Source organism: Hypanus sabinus, chromosome 2 (assembly GCF_030144855.1).
Source record: "Hypanus sabinus isolate sHypSab1 chromosome 2, sHypSab1.hap1, whole genome shotgun sequence".
Classification (NCBI taxonomy): Eukaryota; Metazoa; Chordata; class Chondrichthyes; order Myliobatiformes; family Dasyatidae; genus Hypanus; species Hypanus sabinus.
Genome location: NC_082707.1, coordinates 180,546,717 through 180,559,660, shown reverse-complemented (window position 1 = coordinate 180,559,660; position 12,944 = coordinate 180,546,717). Strand labels below are relative to the sequence as shown.

The 12,944-nt window shown below is 45.7% G+C and overlaps 1 protein-coding gene across 1 annotated transcript in view; it reads left to right on the top strand.

Moving 5' to 3' along the window:
* Window positions 1–12,944, top strand: part of LOC132388295 (coiled-coil domain-containing protein 170-like) — a 105,573-nt gene that overhangs the window by 44,170 nt on the left and 48,459 nt on the right. Inside the window, exons 7-8 of the mRNA XM_059960637.1 lie at window positions 3,754–3,939; window positions 10,415–10,732. Coding sequence (XP_059816620.1) covers window positions 3,754–3,939; window positions 10,415–10,732 — 504 coding nt within the window. The remainder of the gene's footprint in view (window positions 1–3,753; window positions 3,940–10,414; window positions 10,733–12,944) is intronic.

The following is a 12,944-nucleotide window of genomic DNA, read 5'->3' as shown; positions in this document are numbered from 1 at the left end:
TGGGCGCCTGCACTACGTTGCCAGGGGTGGTGGAGGCAGATACAATAGAGGCACTTAAGAGGCTGTTAGACACATGAAGAAGCTGGGAATGAAGGAATATGGATCATGTATTTAGTTTATTTCAGCAGGGTGTTTGGTGCAGGTATCAGATTCTGTTTGATCATGGACCAAGGGGCCTGATCCAAGTGAAGTATTGTCCTGCATTCTGATCTCTATAAGCAGATCCTAACAGAACTTGTAGTGGGAAATGGGATAATATGTTGAGCAGTGGTAACTTACGACGAAACAGGGTATGTGCTTGTAGTTGGAGAGCTCTTCCAATAAGATAGCATGGAAACAAGGGGCCAGGTGGCGCCTGTCCACACTGTGAGATTGCACAACTTTATTTCCAATTTCTTGCCAAGCCATCCAAGGAATTCTGTGTATTCCCTGTGGATGCACACCGGATCTCTGTACTGGAAGTAGCCAGAACATAGATCTGTACAGTACAGTACAGGCCCTTCAGCCCATGATGTTGTATCAACCCTTTGACCTATTCCAAGATCAATCTAACCCTCCCTTTATCATCCACATGCCTGTCCAAAAGTCTTTTAAACGGCCACGTTACATCTGCCTCTACCACCGCTTCCTGGCAGTGCACTCCATACACCCATCTATCTCTGAGTACAAACCTTCATTCTGACATCCCCCCTTTACTTTCCTCCAATCACCTTAAAATTATGCCCTCTTGTATTAGCCATTTCCACCCTGGGGAAAATTCTCTGGCTGACCACACAATCTATGCCTCTTCTGACCATTTCTATCATGTCCCTTTTATCTTCCTTCTTTCCAAGGAAAAGCCCTAGCTCACTCAGTCATCGCATAAGTATGCCTTCTAATCCAGGCAACGTGCTGGTAAATCTCCTCTGCACCTTCTCCAAGTCTGTCACATCCTTAATGGAAGAGTTGATGGGAATGTGAAGAAATTAAAGTCTGAGTAATGCAGGACTCGTGTAAACCAGGGGTTTCCCAATCTTTTTTTCACGCCATGAACCAACGCCATAAAACAACGGGTCTGTGGGCCCCAGGCTGGGAACCCCTGGTGTAAATGAGTGTTGATGGTTTAGGTTCAGATTCAGATTTATTATTTATTATCCGTATATTCCTTTTTCCCTCTTCCACTAATCTCCTTGCCTGCCCATTGCCTCCCTCTAGTGCTCCTTCCCCATCTCCCCCCTCTTTTCTTTCTTCCATGGCCTTTTGTCCTCTCCTATTAGATTCCCTCTTCTCCAGCCCTGTATCTCTTTCACCAATTAACTGCCCAGCTCTTTACGTCATCCCTCCCTTCAGGTTTCACCTTTCACCTTGTGTTTCCCTCTCACCTCCCCCCACCTTTTAAATCTACTCCTTATCTTTTTTTTCTCCAGTCCTGCTTGAAAGGTGTTGGTCCGAAACATCGACTGTACTCTTTTCCATAGATGCTGCCTGATCTGCTGAGTTCCTCCAGCATTTTGTGTGTGTTGCTTGGATTTCCAGCATCTGCAGATTTTCTCCTGTTAGTGAAACGTGTTGTTTGCTTTAACAACCAAGGATGTGCTGGGAGCAGTCCACAAGTGTCACCACACACCAACGTAGCATGCCCACAAATGCTCAGCAGAACAACACAAGCAGCAACAACTCCAACAGCAGCAATACAAACCCCTTTCTCTCCCTACCACTCACTACCCACAACACACAGACAGGCCTCCAACCCCAGGACGGCCACCTCCAGGCCTGCTGATCTTCAGATCTTTGTCCTGGACTCTCCAACTTGCGGACATTGGGCTTCCAACCTCCAAGCACCTGTTTCTACGCTGTATCGCTCTCTGTAGAGTTTTATAGTCTTAGTGTACTACAGCACAGAAACAGGCTCTCCAACCCATCTCGTCGGAATTGTTATTCTGCTTAGTCCCATCGACCCACGCCTGACCATATCCCTCACGTCCACGTTCCTATCCAAACTCGCCTTAACCTCCACAATCGAATCTGCATCCACCACTTCTGCTGGCAGCTTGTTCCACACTCACACCTTCTAAGTGAAGAGGTTCCCCTTAAATATTTCACCTTTTACCCTAAACCTATGACCTCCAGTCTAGTCTCACCCAGCCTCCGCAGAAAAAGCCTCCTACATCTCAGCAATTATTTCATTTCAACTTTTAAACAGCTTGCAAACTGCAACGATGTCGAGAAATGTTGGAATGGTTACAGCTGCTCACTTGCTGGCTAGTTTAGGTTCTAATAAGTTGGGCACAGTTAAGCTGACTTGTTGTGTAAAGGCACTGTGCATGTCTGTCAGGTGTCCACTGTAACAATGCCATGGAATGAGCTGTGTTTTTTAAAATTATTTGTTACATGTACTAAGGGATATTTGGGCTCTGGCTAGGATAAAAAGATTTACAGATTAGCTTTATTTGACACTTGTACATTGAAACATTGAGGCATGCAGTGAGATGCATTGTTTGCGTCAGTGACCAACACAGTTTGAGGATGTGCCAAGGGCAGCCCAAGAGTGTCGCCAACATAACATGCCCACAGCTTACTAACACTAACTCGAGGTTTGCTTTATTTGTAGCATGTCTATCAAACATACTGTGAAAGGCATCATTTGCATCAAATCAATCTGCAAGGATTGTGCTGGAGGCAGCCCACAAGTATAGCCACGCTTCCAGCGCCTCCTTAGCATGCTCTTAACTTACTAACCCTGAGTGTACGTCCTGGGAATGTGGGAGGAAACTGGAGCACCTGGAGGGAACTCATGTGGTCATGGTGTGTTGCAACGAATGAGGCAAACCCAAGCGCAGGATGCAGGCATGGAGATTGTGTTAGGATGTGGACACAGGCGTGAACATTGAACAGCAAACAAGAGGGAGGGCAGGAAGGCAGGAGACAGACAGAATTTATCTTGTCACAGAGAGACTAGGTTTCACAGGTAAACCTCGGAACTGGTGTAGAACTTAGAAAACTGATCTTGACACAGAGAGACTGAGTTTCACATATAGATCTCGGTACTAAAGCAAAACTTAGGACACACAATCCTAAGCGGCTAGGAAGTGTTAATTACCACACTGGCAAAACCAACAATCTGGCAACTAGTGGGTGCAAAGCCGGGGTTCTTATATGGCAGATCTTGATGAGAACCAGGTGTGTCGTCATCAAAGGAAATTAGGAGAAAATGGGGAATTAACAGTCAGAACCATAGCACAATCAAAGGGAATTAGGAGAAAATAGGGAATTAATGGTTGGGACCGTGACATGGGGAGAATGTACAAACTCCTTACAGACTAATGGCATTCAGTAATTGAAGGAGCTGTAAGGTGATTTCACTAATTGCTCCTCTACCCAAACTACCTCCCTGCCTTTATTCCATGGTCTAATTTCCTCTCCTATTAGATTCTTTCTGAAACCCTCTGCCTCTTCCGTCCATCCTCTCCTGACCCACCCACCTTCTCCCTCACCTGGTCTCACCTGTCACCCATTAGCTTGTATTCCTTCCCTTTCCCCCACCTTCTCATCCTGGCTTCTGCCCTCTTTCTTTCCAATCCTGATGAAGGGTCTCAGCCTGAAATGTTGACTGTTCTTCTCCTCTGTAGATGTTGCCTGATCTGCTGAGCTCCTCCAGTGTTTTGTGTGTGTTGTTCCAGACTTCCTGCATCTGTAGAATCTTTGATGTCCCCCCCTCCACATTCTGAGTTCTTCTCCCCTGCTAAGTGGTTATCTGATATGCTTTGGGTCCAGGCCTGTGAGATGTTCCAGGAACGCCTCCTGTGGGAAACGAAGATCACGACACTGGAAGAAGCTTTGGCCACTCGGGAAATGGAGTTCAAGGCTAGCCAGCAGACCCTGATGAAGCTGGCCTCTGAGGCGGGGAAAGCCCAGGACGTGGCAGCATCCTTCAACCAGGACATGAAAGCTGTCAGGAAGGTAAGAGACCAGGGCTCTTGGGAAATCCTATGTAGGAACACAGGCCATTACAGGTTTGTGCTGGTTGATTCTCTACATAAGCCCTTTATCCCAACGTCTCCTTCTCTGTGCTTTCCATCTCCCACACCATTTCATCCAGCTCCTCCCAAGTAGAGTTACTGTTGTCAGAGGCATACATGTCCAGGGTATAAACGCCATGAAAATTAAGTTGCTAAATTGGTTTATTTTTGTCACCTGTACAGTGGAAAAACTTGATTGCACACTATTCATACAGATCAATTCATTACAACTGTGTATTGATGTAGTACAAGGGAAAACAGTAACAATGTGCAGAGTTAAATGTTGCAGTCACACAGAAAGCGCAGTGCAGGCAGAAAATAAGGTGCAAGGTCATAATGAGGTAGATTGTGAGATCAAGGGTCCATTTTATCATTCCAGGGAGCTGGTCAAATCTTAAAACAGCAGGGTAGAAACTCCTTGAGCCTGATGATACATGCTTTCAGGCTTTTGTATCTTCTGCCCAATGGCAAGGGAGAGAAGAGAGAATGTCCTGATTGGCTGGGGTCTTTGATTATGCTGGCTGCTTTACTAAGGCAGTGAGAAGTATAGACATAGACCATGGTTTCCGTGATGTGCTGAGCTTTGTCCGCAACTCTCTGTGGTTTCCTGTGTTCACAGGAGCAATTGTCGATCAGGAGCATGATGTATTTGGCTTTCTATGGTCCATCAGTAAAAATCGGTGAGGGTCAAAGGGTGCATGATAAATTTCTGTAGCTTCTTGAGGAAGTAGAGATGTTGGTGAGTTTTCTTGGTCGTGGCAACTAGATGGTTGGACAAGGACAGATAGTTGGAGATGTTCACTCCTAGAAACTTAAAACTCTCAAATGCAGCAGCAAAATATGTTGCAGGACAAGGGCAAACATAAATTATCATAAACATCCATGTGCACAAAACAAACTGTGACAAAATCACTGCTGTAAGTGAGGGAGGGGGAAGGGGAGGGAGGGAGAGAGAGAGGGAGTGGGAAAATGAGTGAGGGAGAGATGGAGAGGGAGAGGAGGAGGGAGAAAAAAGAAAACAAAGAAAAAAAGAAGGTCCAAGGCAGTGTGAGGTATTTTCAGGTGGGTTCAATGAACTGATGGCAGCGGGGAAGAAGCTGTTGTTGAACATTGAGATGTGGGTCTTCAGGTTCCTGTAATTCCTACTTGATGGCAGTAATGAGAAGAGGGCATAGCCCGGGTGATGGGGTCCCTGATGATGGATGGATGGACATTGCCTCTTCTAGGTGTTCTGCAATGTTGGAGAGAGCTGTACCTGTAATGGAACTGGTTGAGTCCCACCACTCTCTGTAGCCTCCTGCGTTGCTGCACATTGGAGTTTCTATTCCTATGGGATTGAGTTCTCTGGGGAGGGGAGTTTCTCTTCAGTCACCAGACGGACATACTAGTGACTGCTTGACCTCGGTAGCTTCCAGTTCTCTCGACGTGGAAGTTTCTCAGCAACCAAGCATCCAACCCATTTTTGTGTTATTAGACCATAAGATCATAAGACATAAAAATGTAAATAGGCCATTCAGGCAATCCAATCTTCTCCACCATTCTGTCATGGCTGACTTATTTCCCCTCTGAACCATAATGTTTGATTTTCTTACTAATCAAGAACCTATCAACCTCTGCTTTAAATATATCCAATGACTTAGCCTCCATAGCTGCCCATAGCAATGAACTCCTAAATTCACCACTCTCTGGCTAAAGAAATTCTTCCTCATCTCTGTTCTAAAGGGATCCTTCTATTCTGAGACCCCCCCAGTCTTAGACTCTCCCACTATAGGAAATATCATCTGCAAGTCCACTCTATCTGCATAGGCCTTTCAGTATTCAATAGGTTTCAATGAGATGCCCAACATTCTTCTAAACTCCAGTGAGTGCAGGCCCAGAGCCATCAATTGCTCTTCAGACGTTAACCTTTTCATTTCCACAATCATTCTTGTGAACCGTCTCTGGACCCTCTGTTCTTGCTTCAACCACTTTCTCTGGCAGCTGACTTCACATAGATACCAACCTTTGTGTGAAAAGGTTGCCCCTTAAGTTTCTTTAAAAAATTTCCCCAGTCACCTTAAACTTCTACCCTCTAGTTTTTGATTCCTCAACCCTGTGAAAAAGACTAAGTGCACTCACCCTATCTATGCCTTCTGTGATTTTATACGCCTCTATAAATCACGGCTCAGTCTCTAAGAAATAAAGTCCAAGCTTGTCCTACCTCACCCTATAACTCAATCCTTTAGGTCCTGGCCAAGTCCTTCTAAGTCATTTCCAGTTAATAACATCTTTCCTATAGCAGGGTGACCAAAACTGAACATAATACTCTGTACAGCCTCATCACTGGCTTATACAACCACTCCATGTATTCTCAACTTGTAAACTCAGTGCCCTGACTGACAAAGACCAGTTTGCCAAAAGCTGCCTTCACCACCTTGCCTATTTGTGACTCTACTTTCAGTGAATCTAGCACTTATAGTCCCAGGTCCCTGCAATTTCGATCTTCTGCCTCCTCTTATCCTCAATGGTACTGGGAGAGTTACCCCAGCTTCTCATGTCTCCTCTCACCCCCTTCACTCCTGGTCTTATTTTGGTGACCTTTCCTCCTTGACCTTTACCAGGCTTCCATAATGAGGTGCAGTGTGACACAGGGGAAGCAGAGAGAAAGTAAGCTAAAATTTATTGCCATGCGCAAAAGTCCACGCAATGAAAAACTTACCTGCAGCAGCATCACAGACTCAAAGCATCAGATAAGCAGGATTCAAAAAATCAACATAAATTAAGTGCTACTCTTACAAGTAAGGCATTTGATGAGGTTCCCCATGCAAGGCTCATTCAGGAAGTAAGGAGGTATGGGATCCAAGGGGACATTGCTTTGTGGATCCAGAACTGGCTTGCCCACAGAAGGCAGAGTGCTTGTAGACGGGTCATATTCTGCATGGAGGTCAGTGACCAGTGGTGTGCCTCAGGGATCTGTTCTGGGACTCTTCCTCTTTGTGGTTTTTATAAGTGACCTGGATGAGAAAGTGGAAGGGTGGGTTAGTAAGTTTGCTGATGACACAAAAGTTGGGGGTGTTGTGGATAGCCTGGAGGGCTGTCAGAGTTTACAGCGGGACATTGATAGGATGCAAAACTGGACTGAGAACTGGCGGATGGAGTTTAGCCCAGATAAGTGTGAAGTGGTTAATTTTAGTAGGTCAAATGTGAAGACAGAATATATTAATGATAAAACTCTTGGCAGGGTGGAGGGTCAGCAAGATCTTGAGGTCTGTGTCCATAGGACACTCAAAGCTGCTGCGCAGGTTGACAGTGTTGTTAAGAAGGCGTATTGTGTGATGGCCTTAATCATCTGTGGGACGGAGTTCGAGAGCTGTGAGGTAATGTTGCAGCTATACAAGAGCTTAGTTAGACCCCACTTGGAGTACTGTGCTCAGTTCTATTCATCTCACTACAGGAGGGACGTGGAAACTATAGAAGGGGTGCAGAGGAGATTTACAAGGATGTTGCCTGGATTGGGGAGCATGCCTTATGAGAACAGGTTGAGTGAACTTTGTCTTTTCTCCTTGGAGCGACAGAGGATGAGAGGTGACCTGATAGATGTGTACAAGGTGATGAGGGCCATTGATTTTGTGGATAGCAGAGGCTTTTTCCCAGGGCTGAAATGGCTAACACGAGGGGGCATAGTTTTAAGGTGCTTGGAAGTAGACACAAGGGGGATGTCAGAGGTAAGTTTTTCACACAGAGAGTGGTGGGTGTGTGATATACACTACCAGTGAAAGTGGTAGCGGCGAATACAATAGGGTCTTTTAAGAGACTCTTAGATAGGTCCATGGAGCTTAGAAAAATAGAGGGCTATGCCGTAGGGAAATTCGAGGCAGTTTCTAGAGTAAGTTACATGGTGAGCATAACATTGTGGGCTGAAGGGCCTGTAATGTGCTGTAGATTTCTATGTTCCTATGTATGAAAGGACATAATTAGAATTAAAAATAAAGCCCATTCAGAACAAGGTGATCTAAGTGGTCACGTTGTTGGTAAACTGGTGATTAGGATTGTGAACAGCACTATTGTTGTTGGACAAGTCACGGGTGATGATGAGCTATTGTACAGGTGTGAGGTAGGACACAGCTGGTTGAGTGGTGCCGCAGCAACTTCTCACTCAGTGTCGGTAAATCTAAAGATCTTTTTGTTGACTTCAGGAAGGGGAAGGTTGCGCCATTCCACATTGGTGGATCAGTGGGATTGGTGGTGGAGAGAGTCAGATTATATTAGCTTTATTTGTCACATGTACATCGAAAAATACATAAATATACAGTGAAATGTGTTGGCATCAATGACTAACCTGGTCTGAGGGTTGTGCTTGGGGCAGCCCACGTGTCACCATGCTTGCCCACAACTTATATAGCTTTTCGAGGAAGTTACAAGGAAAGTTGATGAGGACACGGCAGTGGATGTTGTCTACATGGACCTTAGCAAGGTCCTGCGTGGGATGTTGGTCGAGAAGGTTCAGTCGCTTGGCAATCAGGATGAGGCTGTAAATTGGATTAGACATTGGCTTTGTGGGGGAAGCCAGAGAGTGGTAGTAGGTGGTTGCCTCTCCGACTGGAGGCCTGTGACTAATGGTGCGTCACAGGGTTCAGTGCTTGGCCTTTTATTGTTTGTCATCTATATTAATGATCTGGATGATAATGTGGTAAATTGGATCAGCAAATTTGCAGATGACACTAGGATTGGAGGTGTAGTGGACTGGGAGGAAGACTATCAGAACTTGCAGCAGGATCTGGACTAGCTGGAAAAATGACAGATGGAATTTATTGAGGTGTTGCACTTTGGGAGGACCAACCAGGGTAAGACTTACATGGAGAGCTGTAGGGTACTAAGGACTGAGGTAGACAGAGGGAAAGTGGATAGGGTCATAAAGAGAGCATTTTGTCTTCGTAAGTTAAAGAACCGTGTATGTTGCTAATGAGTACAGGAGTTGGAATGTTATGTTGAAGACATATAAGATGTTGGTGAGGCCTAATTTGGAGTTTCGTTTACAGTTCTGGTCATGTACCTACAGGAAAGATATCAATAAGATTGAAAGGGTGCAGAGAAAAGTTACAAGTATGTTGCCAGGACTTGAGGACCTGAGTTATAGGGAAAGGTTGAATAGGTTAGGACTTTATTCCCTAGAGCATAGGAGAAAGAAGAGAGATTTGATAGTGGTATACAAAATTATGAGGGATGTACATCAGGTAAATGCAAGCAAGCTTTGTCACTGAGAATGGGTGAGACTAAAGCTAGAGGTCATAGGTTAAGGGTGAAAGGTGAAATGTTTAAGAGAAACAAGAAGGGGAACTTCTTCACTCAGAGAGTGGTGCGAGTGTGAAGTGAGTTGCCAGAGGAAGTAGTAGATGCAGGTTTGATTTCAACATTTAAGGAGAAATTTAGCTAATTATATGGATAGGTGTATGGAATGCTATGGTCTTTGTGTAGGTCAACGGGACTAGGCAGAATAACAGTTCAGCACAGATTAGATGGGCCAAAGGGCCCCTTTCTGTTCTGTAGTGCTCCATGATTCTGTGTACCAAGGTACAGTGAAAGGATTTATTGAAAGGTTGAGTGAGCTAGGGCTTTTTCCTTCAGAGGAAAGGACGATGAGAGGTGGTTTGACAGAGGTGTACAAGATGATTAAAGGCATGGATAGAGTGGCCAGCCAGAGACTTTTTACCAGGGCAGAAATAGCTAATTCGAGGGGACATAATTTTAAAGTGATTCGAGGAAGGTATAGGCACGATGCCAGTAGTAGATTTTTTGACACAGAGAGTGGTGGGTATGTGGAATGCACTGCTAGGAGTGGTGGCTGAGGCATATATTATGAAGGTTTAAGAGACTTTTGGAGAGGCACATAGGTGATGGAACATGGGGTGCAATGTAGAGGGGAAGTGTTAGATTGATCTTGGAGTAGGTTTAAGGGTCGGCACAACACTGAGGGCCCAGGGACCTGTACTGTGCTGGAATGACCTATGTTCTAAATTGCATTCTGATCCTATAGTTGAGCTGTGGGCAACACAGTAGCATAGAAGTTACTCAAGGGTATTATATCAGCATTGACCGGGCTTCAATTCCCACCACAGCATGCGAGGAGATTTGCAGTCTCCCTGTGACCACATGTGTTTCCTCCAGGGGCTCCGGTTTCCTCCCACATTCCAGTGATGTACAGGGTTAGCAGGTTAATTGTGGCATTGCTGTGATTTGGTAGCAAGGCCACCTTGAGCAAGAAGGGCCTGTTACCATGCTGAATCTCTAAATAAATAAACAATTAGACATGCACTGAGGAATTAAAAGCTAAAACAATAACATAATGAAGGATAAAGTGTAGTGCAGGCGGGTTGGGATGAAGGGCCTGTCCTGTTTGTGTGCTGTCCTCTCACACTTGTCTGCTGTAATCCCCGCAGGAGAGAAACGAAGCCTTGCTTCTGAAGGCCGCGGCCGAGCAGGAGAGTGAGCTGCTGCGCAAGAGGCTGGCGGACAGCCAGTTTGCCTTAGGCACCGCTTGCCAAGCCCAAGCGCGCCACGAGAGGCGGGCGACTGACCTGGACGAGGAGCTGCATGCCAGTGCCCAGCAGAGTAAAGCTACCCGAGCCCTGCATCAGGGCCTCCTTGAGCAGCTGGCAGCCCTGCTCAGCAACGGCCTGGGCACCGTCCCTTCTACTGAAGAGGCCGTCAAAGGCAAAGTGAGGGAGCTGAGTGGGAGAGACCGCACTTGGACAGCAGTGAGTATCCGGGGCAATGAACCCCTTGCTGAGTATCAGAAGGTTTAGAGGGAAAAAAGGAGGGCAAAAATAGTGGATCGGATGGATTGGGCAGGAAGGTTAAAAGATCATCCAAAGAGGTTCTTCAGTTATGTTATAAACACGAGAGTTCCTACAGATGCTCAAAGTCCAAAGCACAACATGCAAAATGCTGGAGGCACTCAGCAGATCAGGCAGCAACTATGGGGGGGGGGGGGGGAATAAAGAGTTTTTTGGGCCAACACCCTTCATCAGGGTAGAAGCCAGAATAAGAAGATTGGGGGTTGGGGGAGAGAAGTTGAACAAGCTGGCTGGTGATACCTGAGACCAGGTGAATGGAAGGGTGAGTGGGTGGGGGAAGGGGGATGAAGCGAGAAGCTGGGAGGAGATGGATGGAAGAGATAAAGAGCTGAAGAAGAAGGAATGTGATAAGAGAGGAGAGTGGGCCATAGGAGGAAGAGAAGGTCTGGGAGGGAGGGTTGATGAGAAATTGAGGAGAAGAAAAGGGGTAAGAGGGGAGCTGGGATGGGGAATGGAAAAAGGGAGAAGGGCAAGGGGAAAGAAATTACTGGAAGTTGGAGAAATCGATGTTCATGCCATCAGGTTGGAGGCTACGCAGGAGGAACATGAGGTGTTGCTGCTCCAACTTGATAGTGGCCTCGTGGTGGCAGTAGAGGAGGCCAGGCTCAGGCATGTTGGAATAAGATGGGAAGTCAACTTGTAATGGGCAGTGGCTACTGGGAAATCCTGTCTGTTGCAGAAGGAGTGAAAGTGCTTGACAAAGTGGTCCCCCAATCTATGTCAGGTCTCACTGGTGTAGAGGAGGCTGCACCAGTAGCACCGATACGGTAGGCATCCCTGACAGACTCACTGATGAAGTGTTGCCTCACCTGGAAGAACTGTTTTGGGCCCTGAGTGTTTGTAAGGGAGGAGGTAAAGGGGCAGGTGTAGTACTTCTGCCTCTTGCAGGGGGTAAGTGCCACAAAGGAGATTAGCGGGGAGGGATGCGTGGACAAGAATTTCAGGATAAATTCCTCTGATAGTAAATGAAACTATTGAACTATTGAACAAGGGATTCACAGGGATATTAACCACACAAGGATGACTAGAGAGAGAGTAGATCCTCTTAAAGACCATTAGGGCTGCTTACGTTTGGAACTGCCAAAGGCAAATATAATGCTAACATGGATTTCAAGGGAACTAGAGTATAAAGGTAAGCATATAATGCTGAAGGTTTATAAGACATTGTTTAGACTGCATTTAGTGCATTAGAAGCAGTTTTGGGCCACATATCCATGAAAGGATGTGCTGGTATTGGAATCAGAATCAGGTTTATTATCACCAGCATGTGACATGAAATTTGTTAACTTAGCAGCAGATCAATGCAATACATAATCTAGCAGAGAAAAAAAATAAACAAATAAATCAATTACGTATATTAAATAGATTTTTAAAATGTGCAAAAACAGAAATATTGTATATTTAAAAAAAATGAGGTAGTGTCCAAAGATTCAATGTCCATTTAGGAATCAGATGGCAGAGGGGAAGAAGCTGTTCCTGAATCATTGAGTGTGTGCCTTCAGGCTTCTGTACCTCCTACAGTGAGAAAAAGGCATGCCCTGGGTGCTGGATGTCCTAAATAATGGACGCTGTCTTTCTGAGACACCGCTCCCTGAAGATGTCCAGGGTACTTTGTAGGCTAGTACCCATGATGGAGCTGACTAGATTTACAACCTTCTGCAGCTTCTTTTGGTCCTGTGCAGTAGCCCCTCCACACCAGACAGTGATGCAGCCTGTCAGAATGCTCTCCACAGTACAACTATAGAAGTTTTTGAGTGTATTTGTTGTGTTGCAAGAATCACCCCTTGTAATAATAATCAGTGGGGCACAGAGAATCTGTAGTTACCGACAAGTAACTTATATTATTTCAACTAAAAGCACATGGGTTCACACTCTTATCTACCTGTGTGCTCCCTACTAGAACCCCTGACACCACATGAACAGTCAATGAAGAGAAAAGGTATTACCCGGGAAGGGAGTCTATGTTGACCAGTCATTCCTTGTGGTCCCGATCTCCACGAGTCCGTGGGGTCTTCCTTATCGGCAATGGTTGGTCACTGGCTGCTGGAGAGTTATCACCCCTGCTTACTTGGAGCTCCTGAGTCTTATACTGTTCCTTATCCATTGAACCATT